Source organism: Ambystoma mexicanum, chromosome 1q (genome assembly GCF_040938575.1).
Source record: "Ambystoma mexicanum isolate Mex_15411 chromosome 1q, UKY_AmexF1_1, whole genome shotgun sequence".
NCBI lineage: Eukaryota > Metazoa > Chordata > Amphibia > Caudata > Ambystomatidae > Ambystoma > Ambystoma mexicanum.
In genome coordinates this window covers 81605649-81622805 of record NC_090922.1, presented here as the reverse complement: position 1 = coordinate 81622805, position 17157 = coordinate 81605649, and the positions used below count along the sequence as shown (strand labels likewise).

General features: G+C 46.4%; 1 protein-coding gene across 2 annotated transcripts in view; it reads left to right on the top strand.

Moving 5' to 3' along the window:
* LOC138525280 (farnesol dehydrogenase-like) overlaps positions 1-6455 on the top strand; it is a 139747-nt gene extending 133292 nt beyond the window's left edge. For both annotated transcript variants that reach the window (XM_069635573.1, XM_069635572.1), the window contains one exon: positions 5045-6455. In XM_069635573.1, coding sequence (XP_069491674.1) covers positions 5045-5221 — 177 coding nt within the window. In that variant the 3' untranslated portion in view covers positions 5222-6455. The remainder of the gene's footprint in view (positions 1-5044) is intronic.
* Positions 6456-17157: the final 10702 nt, after the last annotated feature.

Below are 17157 nucleotides of genomic sequence, written 5' to 3'. Positions count from 1 at the left end.
GGAGAGGAAACTAACAGAGGAAGTGAGGATGAGAAGGGGTGGTGAGAAGGTTTGAGGAAGTGGTTGTGCAAGGAAAAGAAGTGAAAGGATAGTGAAATCTGAGGAGAGAGTTGTCTGATGGGAGGTAGTGGGAGGTAGGTTTGAGAGAGACTTGACGAACAGAGACATTGGGCAGACAAGTTGTGTTAGCGGTGAGACCTGGATCAGAAGGGGTTGAACCCATGTTGGGATCAGGTGCAAGCTAGTGGCTCAGTGACGAGAAGGGCAGCTCTCGAGTAATGGGTAGGGCTCAGTTAGATGGCGAAAGATTCTTTGACTTGAACCTGTTAACCACACTATCTCCCTCTTTCACTCTGCTGAACCAGAGACTCTCCTGCGGCTGAGACTTTCGGCAACCATTCCTCTCAAGTAAGGACTAGCAGAGGGGCTGAGCCTTGGCTAATCCAAGAAGACCCAGGCAGCTTGCACCTGGAAAATCACCCTTAGTGGGAACGTGTCTCACAGCGGGCCTGCAACCGCAGAAGCGTGCTTCTGAACTTTCAAGAAGCCTGCACCTTAACTTGTACTGGGGATTGGACAGGAGTCCAAGGACTTTTCAGTGTGACACCCAGGACAATACATGGCCACTAGAACACTTCCGCTTTGAGGTTAGAATAACCAGCTGGAATTGTATGTTGGGCAGTATCCTTTCTACTTTGGTGTAGGGAAATCTGTGAGACATTGAAAGGTACCTTTATCCAAGCCCCCACTGTGATCTCTAATAAACCACTTAAAAGAGAACCCTGGTGTATGTCTTGTCTGTGCTGCTGGGATCCTTCCTGAAAACACCCTCTCTTAGAAAAAGTGGTGTGAGAGTAATGGTGCGACATGTATGGGAAGGATCTACGTGATATTACCGCGGCTGCATTTCCCGCAACGGAAATGTTCACATGGGAAATGCACAAACACAAAATGTTTGTACCTTTCCCATGCGATCATGCAGGAGATTCCCCCGCAACCGCCGCTCACTATATGTATAGTATAGTGAGCAGAATGTTGCGGGGGACACCCCTGCAGCCCCGGTTTTGTTTTTTTTGTACATCATTTTATGTTCTTTTGGGAGAGCTCAGGAGTGTCCCCTGCAACCCTGCTCACTGTAGTGAGTGGGGTGTTGCGGGGTATGCCTCCCAGCCCCCTTCAGCCTTTTAAAACATTTTATTTTTCATACCGACCCCACCAAAACACCTAAACATATACCACGAAAAGTTTGAACTTTTGGTAGTTAGAACTTTTTGTGGTGTGTGTTTTAGGACTTTTGGTGGGGTCGGTAATTTGTATACGGACATTTCATCCTATTCTGTCTGGGAACATAGACTAGGGCCTTGGCATGAGTCACCTGAGATTCTTCAGCAATCTCCCCACATCAGAAACAACTTGCCTGACAGTAAGCAGGAAAGTGCTCCCACATACCTTGGGCTGAGAATTGAAGCTAGTAATGGAGACGCACACAGAATCACTTGTGTTGCTCCTTGAACTTTCACTTTACATATACACCCTCAGTAAATCACTTTCGCTCGGATCAATGACGCCCACTCCGTTCTACATGTCAGTAATCCATAATTTATTAGACATGCTTTATTCTTCATGTTGTTAAATGAAAGAAACTATGTACAATGGATTCATGATCAAATATAAGCTCATATTGCGTATCATCCCTCCGACTTACCTAGGCAAGAATCCTGGGCAAGAATTCATTTCAAATTCACCTGAAGTAATCTGTGCTGCCAAAAGACCTCACCGTCCGGTCAATTGACAGGAGTAGTGAGCACATCAGCACCTCAATTAAATCGCCCACAAACTGGAACAATTATATGATGAAAGTTACAGAATGGATGAATACAGACAAACTCCAATGTAACCTTGCCAAAACCGATTTTATTTAACTCTGTCACACTATCCTGTACTGCAAAATATTGCCTCAAACTTTACCAGGTGGGACAATGATAGCTGATCCTGTGGTTCGGTTGTCGACAACCGAACCACACAGCTGCACTCGTCCTATTCAGATTGGCTATCCAGCCCTCCGCCCAGAACATTTGGAGGCAATCACCAGGCAATCACCCGGCGCTGCAATCCTATACAGGATCACCTATCATTGTCCTGCCTTGTTAAAGACTACGGTCGAAACGCACGTTGACTCTCCTTTCACCTGTACCTAGCACCGTGCTAGTCTTCGGTTCATGTGTGTAACAACATTAAAACCCTCACTGCTGACAACAAGTCAGGAGTTTTGCTCAATGTTTTCAATATCCAAGAACTAACGCACTAACAGCTACATCAAAGGGGTGAAAAACCACCCGCCAGCGCCATTAACCAACAAGGTTTGTTAAATCATCTATAATTTTACCCCTTGGGAACATGGAGTTTTGGTTCCCAGAAAAACCATGTGCCAGGACGCAGGCCTTATTTCAGCAACCAACTAACTTGACTAGTTAGCGCAGGGGACTGCTTTGCCTTCAAACTCCCACCTCGATATAAATCTAGGCCAGAGGCCATGCCGAACTTCTGTGTTGAATGTATGTTTGTGGAGTTAAATTTGCAAACTGTAGTCAGGGTGTTTCATAGACATCTCTGCCACGTTACAACTCTCCTGCTACTCATCTTTCCCTTGGTGGGTTGGACCGCCCGTCCAGGTGCTTGCTTACTTCTATGTGCTCTTGTGTTGACTTTTGGAGTTCATTTCTATCAGCATTCATTATAAGTGACTAGGCTCTGATCCTTTAGGTTTGCACTGTACTTTAGACCACCTCCATCAGTTGGCAATATGAGGGACTTGATTCAGTTTCTTTACACTTGAATATGCATGTGACATAAAAAGAGTTGTAACACTTCTCTTTGACTTGAGCTGGCAACTTGTGTTGCATCTACCAGCATGCAGCATCAATGACTTGGCTTCCTTTAGGAGTAAGCTTGCTTGCTACACAATTGACTTGTCTTGTTTCCCTTGCACTTGGGCTGGCAATTTGAAACACATCCGCCTGCGAGCAACATCAATCACGTTCGAAGACAGAACAAAAAGAACATGACCCAATCGTGCGTTCATAGACATGGAGAGCAGACTATTCTTTTCCTTGTGAGGATGACGTTCGCAGACAGAACAAAAAGAACATGACCCAATCGTGCGTTCATAGACATGGAGAGCAGACTATTCTTTTCCTTGTGAGAATGACGTTCGCAGACAGAACAAAAAGAACATGACGATATGGCGGGCGGACACGGCAGTAGCGCCGCAGACAGCAGAGCAAGCGCTTGCGCGGGATGGCGGCATGTTTTGGGAAGGTGGTTGGGCTGTTGAGAGGTGTTGCGCGGATGGCGGTTGCGTTTGCAAGTGGCGGGTAGTTGGCGGAGCTAGGGATGGGGTGTGGGTTGGTGGGGGCGTTTGTTTGCGGTAGGGTAGCTGTTGGTGTGGATTGATGGGGTGTGCTTGTTCGTGGTTAGGTGGCTGGAGGTTCGTGTGGAAGTGTGGGTGTCGCTCGGGTTGGTTGCGGTGGGTGGGCGGCAGCGCGCGGTGCCTCGCCTGAAGCGCATGTGTAGGCGTACGGGCTGGGGTCTCGCGGGTCTGCGCGCCGGTCTCTGGGCTCTCTGGGTGGTGTGAGTTTAGGGTGTTGTGACTGTTGGTGTGGATTGGTGGGGTGTGGTTGTTTGCGGTAGGGTGGCTGGTGGTGTTGAATTGGGGGTAGTGGTTTTTTGTGGTTTGGTGGCTGGAGGTTCGTGTGGAAGTGTGGGTGTCGCTCGGGTTGGTCGCGGTGGGTGGGCGGCAGCGCGCGGTGCCTTGCCTGAAGCGCATGTGTAGGCGTGCGGGCTGGGGTCACGCAGGTCTGTGCGCCGGTCTCCGGGCTCGCTGGGTGGTGTGAGTTTAGGGTGTTGTGACTGTTGGTGTGGATTGGTGGGGTGTGGTTGTTTGCGGTAGGGTGGCTGGTGGTGTTGAATTGGGGGTAGTGGTTGTTTGTGGTTTGGTGGCTGGTGGTTTGTGTGGAAGTGTGGGTGTCCTCGGGTTGGTCGCGGTGGGTGGGCGGCGGCGCACGGTGCCTCGCCTGAAGCACATGTGTAGGCGTATGGGCCAGGGTCTCGCGGGTCTGCGCACCGGTCTCCGGGGCTCACTGGGTGGTGTTTTGAGTGGTGGGGGGGGGTGTGTTTGCGGTGGGGTGGCTGGTGGTGTTGGATTGGGGGGTGTGGTTGTTTGTGGTTGGGTAGCTGGTGGTTTGTGTGGAAGTGTGGCCTGTGTGTTGATTGGTGGGGTTGGTGCACATCATCCTTTAGGATGGGGAAGCGCCTGCGTGGGTCCGCCCACGCATTCGATAATTAAGAAGAAGAAGAAGAAAAGAACATGACCCAATCGTGCGTTCATAGACATGGAGAGCAGACTATTCTTTTCCTTGTGAGGATGAGGTTCGTAGACAGAACAAAAAGAACATGACCCAATCGTGCGTTCATAGACATGGAGAGCAGACTATTCTTTTCATTGTGCAGGATGATATGGCAGTGATGCGTCATCACACACAATAATATGTTATTTCTTTCCCTGTTAAGACAAGCTGACCGGCAAAGAATACACTGTTGAGTTAGCCTTGGTTCATTGATGTAAAAGGCCTAGCATACACGTTAGGCATATATTGTTGCCACCATCGTACGTGGTATTGTTGAGTAGGCAGTAAGTTACGATTTCTGTGACGTGGAATGTATAACTGTATGATTTGTTTTACCCTTTCAGGGACGTTCGTAGGAGGATCAGAGTCTAAGAATGTGATCCAGGACAGTGACTATGCTTACTGGCATTTTTGACATAGCCACCTACAGAAAAGTAGATAAAAGGGAGCTATTGTGAAAATTAAATGTTCCTCCCTTGTTGCGTCTCAATGTTTAGAAAAGGAGGGGGATTAAGATTATATGCACTCACTGTGAGTGACCCCGAGGAAAATAAAAATAAAAATTAATGCGAAGAGTACACTGTACAAAAATATGTTCTCATTGGCTGCTTGTAATGCTCTTTTTTCTTGTACCACAGGTAAAGATAAACATGGGCGTGGCTACCCCAGATAGACTGGGTCCCGGGTATGTAAGCCACCTTGAGGTGGGCGAAGCCGTGGCATCCCTGGTGGAGAAGAGAAGCATCACCCACTCAGTGCTTTGTACCAACTCAGCTGCTGACCTGAAGACCCTGATTCTGGAAGGCAGGCTTTGAGGCTGCTATTGCACCATGCCAGGGAGAGCTGTTAGCACCAGCGCACGGAGGCTTCACTATCACTATACCCTTCCACATAATGGTTCAATGGTCCTACACTCGGCCCGGATTCAAACCCCCCTCTCCCTGCCCCAATTTGACATCAAACCCACATTGCCTCGCGTTCTGGTGAGTCTGTCCATTCTGTCTGCATCAGCATAAAACTCATTGAGGGCGACCTTGTCAGTAGACATGATTTAGAGGTGGCCACCTCTCCCTTAGAACTCCCACCAGGCAGTAAAGCTAAATTCCTGATGGGGATGAGCGCCTTAGTGAATGTCTTATCTTGACCCAAATATGGATTCCTGACCTCCATCTTGAACCCTTGAGTCAGGGATGGTGATGATGCTTTGGAATATTTTTGGGCGCTCTGTCAGTTCTCGCCAACGTGCATTCCAAGCACTTATCAATTAGTGTTAGTAGCGCTCTACGGCTAGCATGGAGTCATGGGTGCAATTTGGGGGGGGGCGCAAGGGTGTTTGTATCCCCCAACGTTTGTAGCACACCATTTTGTCCCACGCATTTGGCAGGGGCCCCTTTCATTTAGATGTTATGACCCTCTATCCCCCCAACATTTTCATCAAAGTTACTCCACTGCATGGAGTGCTGCCAGTTCTGGTGCATTGGTCACAATCGGGAGGGTACAGTTGATGCTAGTCCATTCCTAAAACTAAGAGATGGTCATCAGTTCCTGTGGGTTACTAAAAACACTCAAGAGGACTCATTCAATGCTAGTGCATTCCTACACTTAATGGGTAGTCTGTCATGCTGGGCAGCAGCGGCTTCGTAAAACCTAGCATGCACCATCAGAGGAAGACAACGAGAAATAGTAGAGATACAGTAGCCTTGGAGTGGGTTAGATAGGAATCCAGTGTAGGTGGGGAGGAGTAAAAGAAATGAGATGACTAAAGAGATAGTCAAGCCACTGTAACATGTGCCCTTCCTACAGATGCCATACTGCATGTGCCCAACATCCGCTAAGCTGCCTGAGCATCAGAAATAATGTGAAATGTGTACAAATGTCTTCAGGGTCCTCTGGTCACACTCTCTCCCTCTGTGTTTCTTTGCAGTGGTATCTCTACCCCCACCAGACATTTATATTGCTTCTGTATGCATGTTTTAATTAAAAAATGTTTGTTGAAAATATATGTATTTCGTTTTCAGTGAAACAAATAAAAACACAGCTTGTCTTTATCACCTGCATCCATGCGCGTGACATAACACCATGCAACACAAAGGCCTGAGCACTTTCTGTCTAGGTTCCTCCCAGTCTGACGGTGGGATTTACAATCCCAGTGAGTAAACAAGGCCTAAAACACATTTTAGATATTCCAGGCCCTTTATTGCACCAGCAGAAGTACAAATGCGGTCAATTTAGCAAATAAAGTGGGAGGCACCCTCTCCCCAGAAAAAAAGTCAACAGCATCTGTTCTATGGGCTGGTGCCCACTCAGACAGATTTACAGTCACGTTTTAGCTCATGGTGTCTCACCAGAGGAGAAGTATCCAATTTTCATATCAGTCTGACTGCCAACACGAAAATGTTAGGCAATTCTCCGCTGAAAAAACACAATAACAGCAAAGCCAGGCACTTGTTTCTGCCTTGTTGGATGTAGTGGTGGCTCATCCATAACGACCGATGAGAGGGACCCTGCCACCCATTAAGGAGGATGCAGGCAGCTAAGCACTGCGCTGCTTGGCTGGCTAGTGTTGAGGCACATCCGGTATCTGATATGATTGCAGTGCCCCAGGCGTACATGTCATATGGTCCATGTGGGGCTCGGGAATACTGCTTCCGTGGATTTGCAGCTCTATTGGGAATGCTGGCTGGGGTACTGCAGGCACTGTCCTACGGAGAGGGCACTCTGCAGAATCTCGACCCATGGACTCCTAAGAGCTACTGGATTCACTTCTTTGTGGCATGCACACGAGTTAGTACTCAGGGAGAGGCATTGATTGACACCTCTCCTGCTTTCCTGCTTCCTGTCTGCAAAGGATAGACACTAGAGGCAAGAAACCTGTATATACTCCAGGGCCAGGCTAAGGTAATTAGAAAAGCAAAATGTGTGTGTATTTGTGTCTGCGCACACATGTTTTGTATGTGTGAGCAGGGTACAGGCACTATAAAATCATGTTTTTGCAGTGACAATCCTGGCATATATTGGGCACAGCCAGCATGAAACTGGTCTACTGTGACAATGCTGGCAAAAACTGTTGGGCACATGCATCATTAAAATGTGTTTTGCAGGGTAGTTCGGACATATGTTGAGTACTAGCTGTATGAAAGGTGTTTTCCAGAGCAGTGCTAGAATACGTTCTTGGGCATTGGACTGGCAGCATGAAAGTGGGGCAGTGCTGGCATATTGGGGCTCATTATAATTGGCTGGTGCAGTAATAATGTGCCAGTATTAATGTATACCGGCACGTTACCACACAGGCAAACTGCAAATTTGCCAGTGGGACACCTGATTTTCCTCCTAAATCAGGCGCCTTACTGGCAAAGATAGCATGTATTACCTGCACCGGTATTACCAGTGCCAATAATACAGGAAAATCCGCCCATGTAGTCCAATCAGACTCAAATGGGGATTTACCACCCTTACCGCCACTTGCAATCCAGGGGTAATTCTGCCAGACCAAATGGTGGTAAAGGTAATTGCTTTTCCCGGTATCCTGGCATGTTTACCGTCAGGATACCTGCAAACCTTTAATGAGGCCCATTGTGTTGACAGTCCTCATAATCTGCTTTGGGGACTGGAGCATGCAAAAGTGTTTTTTACAGTGGCAATGCAAGCAAATAATGAATAGCCAGCCCGCATGATAATGTGTACTTACTCTATCAATACTGGCCTATATTGGGAGTTGGCAGCATGAAAAATGTGATGTGTTTCTAAGGGCAGTGTTTGTATATATTGGGCACCAGCTGCATAAGCAAGTGTTTTACATGTCGGTACATGCACTGGCGTAGCGGGGCCCCCAGCGGTGCAGGTAGCCCAGCCCCCACATGTCTTGGGAGGGGACCCGCGCAGTCTTAAAAAATAAAGAGTTTCTTTTTTAAGTCACTCTGCCTTCATAAAGAAATGATTTCCGTTACGATTCGGTCCTGGAACGGAAATCATTTCTTTATGTAGTCAGAAAGACTTAAATTAGAAGCCATTTCTTTTTGAAGTAATAGGGTTCCCGTCCAGCCCCTGACATGGAGGCCTATAGATCCTCTGCAGATGACAGGAACAAGCGTTCCGGTCTGCTGCATGGAGCTGAAGGCCTTCATCCCTTGACCAAAGGATTAAAGGTAACAAAATATATTTCCTTTAAATGTGTGTGCGTGCATGTATATGTATATAATGTAATGTGTGTTAATGAGTGAATGGATAATGTATGGGTGGCTACCTGTGTGTGCCTGTGTGAGTGTATGGCGAAAGGGCGCACACTTAAATGTATGGGTGGCTGGATGTGTGTGAGTGTATGGTGAAAGGGTGCACACTTAAATGTATGGGTAGCTGGATGTGTGTGAGTGTATGGCGAAAGGGTGCACACTTAAATGTATGGGTGGCTGGGTGTGTGTGTGTGTGTGTGATGAATGGTATGTTTGCTTGTGTTCAGGGGTGCAATGAAATATACATTTTGGGTGGGCTAACCCTTCAAATGTTGGGAGAGGTGCTAACTTCAGGGGCAGTGGGGGAGGGGCATACTAAATTGTGTGCAGGCATCTAACTTCTTTACGCATTCTAATGAGACTTTTTTAGTGCAGCTTCAATGTTACAAGCAGTAACTCTCTCCTTTAAGTCTGCTAGCACCCACTTAAGGACTGCTGTAAGAATGAGAGGTCTCCTGTCCCCTCTCTACCCTTTTAATCACTTCCCTGGATTTCAATTGCCTCAAAAATTATGCAAGAACTAACAGTGAAATGCTTTACGTTAGTCATTGCCGGCCCTTTGTTAACAGTGAAACCAAGGTGCCGGCAACATCTGTGTCCTGTTCTGTCCAGCAATAGCTCTGTAAGTCAAAGCAAAAACAAAGAGGTGATGGCTGGAAGGCTGGAAGGTTTAGAATGAATCTTAACCTCTGGCATTGCTCTGGGCAAACCTGCAGACCATCGTTCTTCGTCTGCCAAGCCATTACAGAAGGGGAAAGACCATATGCAAATCAGGCATGGTCCCACCCAAAAGGGGCAGTCCAGCCCAAAGCGCTAGGTCACATCCCTTCTGCACCAGACCACAAGCATCCCCAAACATGTTCCAGCCTTGTTGGGCCTCATCAGTGAGGAGTAGCATGGCTCTCTAGGCCCAGCAGACATGGGACTCACGCCTGGGCATACCCGTCCCACTCGGGGTGACAAAGCAAAAACAAAGAGGTGATGGCTGGAAGGTTTAGAATGAATCTTAAGCTTTGGCATTGCTCTGGGCAACCCTGCAGATCATCGTTCTTCGCTTGCCAAGCCATTACAGAAGGGGAAAGACCATATGCAAATCAGGCATGGTGCCACCCAAAAGGGGCAGTCCAGCCCAGAGCGCTAGGTCACATCCCTTCTGCACCAGACCACAAGCATCCCCAAACATGTTCCAGCCTTGTTGGGCCTCATCAGTGAGGAGTAGCATGGGTCTATAGGCCCAGCAGACATGGGACTCAGGTCTGGGCATACCCATCCCACTCGGGGTGACAAAGCAAAAACAAAGAGGTGATGGCTGGAAGGTTTAGAATGAATCTTAAGCTTTGGCATTGCTCTGGGCAACCCTGCAGATCATCGTTCTTCGCTTGCCAAGCCATTACAGAAGGGGAAACACCATACACAAATCAGGCAAATCTAAGATGAGAGCAAGCGTCAACCATCAAATGAAAAATAAGGCAGTCCTTGTGGTGTTGTGTCAAATAAAAGGGCCTGTACTAAGAAACCTATTGCCAAACCCTACAACTAATACAAAAAAGGGTGTGGGATAGTTCTCAAGAAAAGAAAGAAGTGGTCTCAAATAATATGCCAAGATGCGGTAGCCTGGGTCTCCCATCCCCACGTTTTGAGCACCAGGTAAGGTGGGATCTTGGAGCACAGTACAGTCTTGGGTTTGTCCAGCATGAAACAACAGCTCAGGACACAATCTCGAGCTTTTCTAGCACAAGATGGCAGTTCAGCTTTTAACTCTCAAGCTTTCAGCTATCAGGGCCATCGATGGCCAAGTCTCGTTTCACTCGAAAGTCTCTTGCCTTTGAGGACCTGACATGTTCAAATAGAAAATAAATGTTCCTTTAACAAATGAAAGTTTGTTCCCAATTTTCACTGGGTGATGGGTTCCCCCCTGGGTCCCTCTCTTCTGGGCGCTGACCCTTCGTACATATCTCATTCCAGAATTTATATGACAATTCTTTTCTCAATGAACTTTTGGGTAATAGCTTCACCCCTGGATCTCCCTCAGTCGGGCTCGGACCCCTCTTGACTTCACATTCACTTTACTTTCAAGTGTTATGGGATTCACGTCCTTTGCTTTCTCTCAATGCGGTATTCACTTCCCTTACTTTCACATAGTTTGTAGATCAAATTCTTTCGATTGTACTGGGATTTTACTAGACCTCCTGTATGACACTTTGACCACTTTTGGTGACTCTCCTATGGCCTTCTGGTACCCTTAGTTTTGCTCTGAAGGGGATCGGCTAGAGTCTCTTGAATTAGCAGCCACATGGTGCCGGTTTTCTCTCTGCAACTGGTCTCCCCTTAACTCTTTGCACAGTTTATTAAACTTGATTCAAATTTGCGACTTTGCGATTCTCTCACTCAACACAGCCCGGTTCTTATTGATTCTTCCCTCGACTCACCGGCTGTGATGAACCTCTTGGCTTTTGGCTTTCCTGGAGTCAAGGCCGGTACCATGGTCGCGGGAGCTTCCCTTGATCCTGCTTATCGGCATAAGCTTGCCCCATGTACTGTTGACATCTGCTGCAAGACACTAGTGCTATTGTTCGCAGTCTTATGCTCTCTTACACAAAGGTTCTGCGGGCCTGGGATGAAAAGGGCACCCCCCTAATTCCTTCCACCTTTCTCCTTCTCTTGAACTGTCGTGCCTGTGTAGCTGTGCTGTCTGCTGTGCTCGCCTTGCTTGTACTGTGCTTTCTTGCTCCACCTTTTATCCCTGTGGGAAGGGAAAGGGCCGTCGGGTGTGTGTGATTCTGATCAATTGCCTGACTTTGCCTGACCCTTGTGTTGGGACATGTCAGGTAAACGGCTCTCGTGTTAGTCTGGTGTCTTTTGTGTTGTGCGAAAGTGTTTGTGTTGGAAAAAGTGGACAGTGGTTTGGAATGTCCTACATGAGAGGATGGGGAAAACGTGTTAAAGGAAAGAGGATTCCGCGTCTCACTCATCAGTGTCCCACTCCCTGAGGACCCCCCCATCCAGGTGATCCTCCCACACTGGTCCACTCCCTGGAACTGGATCCAATAGCGATGGCCGTGTCCTTGCCACCTGGATGACAGATCCCCAGGGACTAGCCAGGGAGACACCTTCAGGTTTCTCAAAATATGGAGCAGGCTCTCTATAGGCACAGAGAACAAGTGGTCCATGTCTGGATTACATTTACTAAATAAAGTAAAACCCATAGTGTTTCAACATTTACTGAAATTATGAGAGCTCCTCTACTTATAATAAAAAAGGATAAATAATCTGCTATCAGATTTTTTCAATTCAAGATGTGCTACATTGATGTTTAAATTATAGTACATAAGATTTCAATACCACGTATGTCATTTCATCCGAAGCCAGCCCCCACCACTGACTCCGGGATTGGCATGGGGAGAGGGATGGGCTGGCAGGTGATTGTTGCATTATCCCTGCAGCCCCTTTAAGAGGGACCTTTATGAATATGCCTGCCTGCCAATACCACAGCCCAGTGTCACGTGGACCTGCAGCGTTATCACTGCTTAGGGAATTCTGGAAATAACATAAAAAGAAATCAATTCTCCAGAGATGTTGACTGCATCTCACTTAAGAGTTTGGGCATGCACAAAGCAGAGCAAAAAGCTGCCTCCAAATAAACGTGTGCACAGGTATGCCCGTAAACTCCCTGCTCCAAATGTGTGCACAGGTACGTCCATACACAGAGGTTTAGAAATCAGTATGGCGGACCACCCTAATATAAGCTCGACCCATGATACCCTGGAAAACAATCAAACTCACCACTGTTAATTGGCTGCTCACTCGCGTGCCATTCCGTGGAACAGACCAATTGCATTTTCCAGGTATCGCACGTTAGGGTAAAGCCATCCCAGAGAAGGGGGTGGACAAGTATGTAAGCATGGGAAGATGCTGGAGCAGCAAGCAGTGAAGAGGCAGAGAAGGATTAGAAGGCGCAAGGAGAGGCAGAGGTGGAGATGGAGCAGAAGGAGTGGAAAGTGCCGGCAAAGGTAGAAGATCAGAAAGAGTGGAAGGTGCAGAGGAGGTGGAGGTGCGGAGAGAAGTGAAAGGTGGAGGTGCGAAGTGGAAACAACTGGAGAACATGGAGGTGCAGAAGGAGAGGAAGGATCAAAAGGAGGGGCGCACAGAAGAGTCTGGAGTAAGTAAACATCGAGGAGGAAGGTAGAGAGCAGAAACATTTGGAGGAGGTAAACACCAAGGAGGAGATGAGAGAACTGAACTGGTTGAACAAGGTCAACTGCAAGCAGAGGTCTAAGAAGCAGAAAAGGTTGGATGAGGAGAAATGGAGATATAGACTGGTAAAACATTGGAAGTGAACAAGGCCTGGGAAAAGTCTAGGAAGAGAGAATGATAGTTGGAGGAGGTGGGACAGTACAGGCAATCAGGAAGGAGGATGGTGGGAAGTCCCTTGGAGGTTCAGAGAAAGTGAGAGACAGAACCATAGACAACAAAAGCCATCTTTGAGTTGGGAGAAGTGAGAGGCGAACCAACTTTGTGGCAGAACGCAATGAGTGATGCCTGCATCCAGCTCGAGGACCAGCAGCTGACACAGTGACAAGCCCCAGGCATGAGTAAGAGTCACTTTGGTCTGGAGGGAGGCAAGACAGGCTTAGCTCCTGAGAAAGGTCAGTACGCTTGCACATGACCCAGCACCTAAAGACCCTCCAGGAATACTTCACACTGTGGCACGTGCTGCAACAGAGACTAGAACTACAAGTACTTGTAATGCCTAAGAGATGCTTCCCCACCTGTGACCAGGAGATCATTCAACAGAGCAGCTTTGTGCTTAGTGGCTGTGGGAAGCTGGAGGGAGAGACCAGAAGAGGAAACCTTATCGAAGCAAGAAGAATTTGGTTTCCCTTCTGACCCCCTTTCTTCAGTTTCCTAAGATAGTATGTCCTCCCAAATAAAACCTTTTGAATAAGAAGTTGCATCCTCGGTTAGGTTCATTTGGCTATGTGTGGCAGTATGTATGCAGCTTTCCTTTTTAGGATTTAACACCATCTCCTAGGTGCTTCAGAGATGAGGGGAAAGGGATGGTAGCGTGGAAGTAGGAGAGAGGGAAGACAGTGTTGAGGGATTGAGGTACCGTTTGTATTTCTTGTGAGGGTCCAGTGAATTATATCGCATCCTACAACATATAGAATAGATATGATGTTGCAGTTGGTTATCCATTCTTTTATCTGTATACTGGATTTATTTCTCTTTTTATTGTCAAGCTTTACAACCCGAGTAGACTTTTTTTGTTGATTAAAAAGGGAGGGTTTTAAAAACGTATTTTTCGGATGCAAACAATTTGTAATTTTATTATAGATTCCAGATTTGAATCCATAGAGAGTTTTATTCTATGTAATGGGTGCCAATTGTCATGGTTTTCATCGTACCCTGCATGCCAGGGCCTGACCTTCACAACAAAGGCAGTCTAAATTCTCTCCTGGGCGCGTGGCATGTGTTGCGGCAAAGAATGGTGGTGTGTCTGATCCAAGGTTTTGGAAAGAGCAGGGTCTCTGCGCTCTGTGTAAGAGAAACTACTACCCCTGAGTACCTAATTGGCTTGTTATTGGATAGCAATATCATTGTGGATCTACTTCTAGAGGTTTTAGGAGCCCGTTTTGTTACCCTTGTGTGTATGATTAACATTAGATATGTGTTTGTTTGTTTGTTTGTTTATTTATTATTTATAATGCGCGACAAACCCTAGGGTAACAGGGCGCAGCAGATACAAGAATATGCAAGACTTGGTTACACACAAAATATGCCAACAGGAATACACCAAAATTATACAGAAGTTGTACAGGACTTATATACATGTCAATATACATAGTGTAAACATGTGGGGGTTAATTACAAGGGGACATGTTTACCTACATAATATACAGAGGACTGCGTGGTTATATAGATAGCCTACTATTAGGTGAGGAGAGTGTGTTGTTCGGATTTTAGCCATATAATAATGTTGGCTCTGAATTTGTTGTAGGTTTGGTTCATTCTTAGGCTAGGAGGCAGATTGTTCCAAAGTTTGGACGCTTTCACCGGGAAACTGTTGCCTCCCATTGTGGCCCGTTTGAAGGTAGGAACGATCAGACGGTTTTTATTGGCAGATCTGGTGGGTCTGGAAGATGTCTGCTTGTGGAATCTCTCCACTGGATAGATGGGAGCGGCATTGTTGAGGGATGTATGGGTCAGAGATAGAGTTTTCAGGAGTACTTTCTCATAGGTAGGGAGCCAGTTGTGTTGTCGACTAGTCTGGGAGATGTGTTCTTTTTGTGACATGCCTAGGGCAGCTCTCAGGGCATTGTTTTGAAGTATTTGGTTACGTTTGATAGTGGCTTTGGAAGATCCTAAGTAGAGTGCATTACAGTAGTCAAGACGAGAGAGGATGAGAGCTCTGGCTAAAGTAATGCTGAGAGGAATGGTTTGCCAGAGCGTATCAATTTGCATGTGTAGGCTGTAGACGATGCAAGGGAGTTAACCTGTTTAGTGAATGATAAATGAGAATCGAGGTAGAAGCCAAATGTTTTTACCTCATGCTCTACCTTTATGATGTTACCATCGATTATGATTGATGAGTATCTGGGTCCTAGTTTTTTTAAGTTGGGTTGTGTGCCTAGGATGATGAGTTCAGTTTTATCATCATTCAGGCACAGGCCGTGAGTGGCCATCCATGCCTGGATAATGATATACACTCTATTCACCAAGGCCAAATCCTTTTCGTAATCCCCAGAAAGCAGGAGGAGGATCTAGGTATCATCTGCATAGTTAGTGTAGGTGATACCAAGATGATCCAGATCATCAAAGAGGGGCTTAGTAAAAATGTTGTAGAGTGTTGGCAAGACACAAGATCCCTGAGGCACACCGCAGGTGATGGGTATGGGGTCAGCAGCTGCTAGCGGCGAGAAGACCCTCATTGTTCTGCCATTTAAAAAGGATCTAATCCAGGTGATGGCTTGATAGGAGAAGTGTGCTGCTGTGTTAAGGTGGTTGCATAAGATGGAGTGGTCGACAAGATCGAAGGACGCTGAGAGATCTAATAGGAGGAGAAGTGCTGATGTCCCCTTATCTTTAAGCTGATCGATTTGGGTCTTTAAGTCAATGAGGGCAGTTTCCGTGCCATGCTAGGGGCGGAAGCCAGATTGTCTGGCCCCTAGCAGGTGATGTTGTTCTAAGTGTTTCTGAATTCGGGTGTAGGCTACTTTGTCCAAGATTTTTAGGAGAAAAGGTACCGTAGTGATGGGCCTATAGTTTGTCAGCATAGATGGGTCGAGTGTGGTTTTTTTTAGCAATGGGAGTACCCATGACTGTTTCAGATTAGCAGGAATAGTACCAGTGACGAAGGATGCGTTGATGAGTTTGGTAATGAACGGAGATAGGTTGCGGGCCGCATCCTTGATGAGTTGTGCCGGACATATATCCCCCTGACAATTAGATGGTTTAAGGGATAAAATTATTCTTTCCACTTCAATGATGGAGACCTTAGTGAAGTTGAATTGCGTAGCATCACCACTACTATCTTTGCCTGTGGGAATGGATGCAGGGGGATCAGGTAGGCTAGTTCGTTTGTGGGCAATTTTGTCTTGAAAGGTAGCTATTTTGTTGGAAAGGGCGAATTGGATGTCCTCGCACCATTTCTTGTCTTTTAAGCAGGTATCAGGTGGTGGTATTGGGTTCTCTACTTCTTTAAGAAACGTGAACAGTTCCTATATATTTGACTTGGCATTGGATATGCGCGTGTCAAAGGATGTACGTTTTGCAAGGTACATTTCTTTTTTGTACAGGGAGGACAATTTAGCAAGTTTGAGTTTATTGGCTTCAGATGGATGTTTGCTCCATATGGCCTCACATTTTCTTTTTTGATATCATCAATATCTTCCTTACACAGTTTCATCACTAAACCTAAAGTTTAGTTATACCCTTGTTACATGGTGTCTTTTATACTCATGAATAGAAACACATTAATAATGTTCTCACTCATTCTGTATAGCATTTATATATATTTATTCTCTGGTAGAGTTAATATATGATAGAAATAGTATAGTCAAACAATATGCAGCTCACAATAAAGTAGTATAACATAGCCCTAGCATCCCATTCATCTCCTGCTCCCTTCTAGATTGTTACAACAACCTTTATCCAATCAGCAATGTGTATAGTTATCTAAAATTGTTGCACAGTGAAACTTACAATTATGCTCACAGTAGTGCGGTCAGGATTGGTGAGCCAGGGGACAGGTGAGGTTACACCAACCCCTGTAACATCCCACTAAATGGAAAGGGCCAGAAATGTTCTTTCAAACGCCCATGGCTTCTAAGGGGAGTTTACCTAAAACAACACAACAGTGAACTAAATCCATGGGTTAAAAATTGCAGATATAAATTCCCTTGAAAGGATCCTCCCCTCTTTCAACCTCTGTGCTCTTGTGGATCCTCCTATCCTGGATAATAAAATACAAAGGGCAGTTCATGTCTTAAGGCACTGTGCCAAATCTCAGTATCATGATAAAC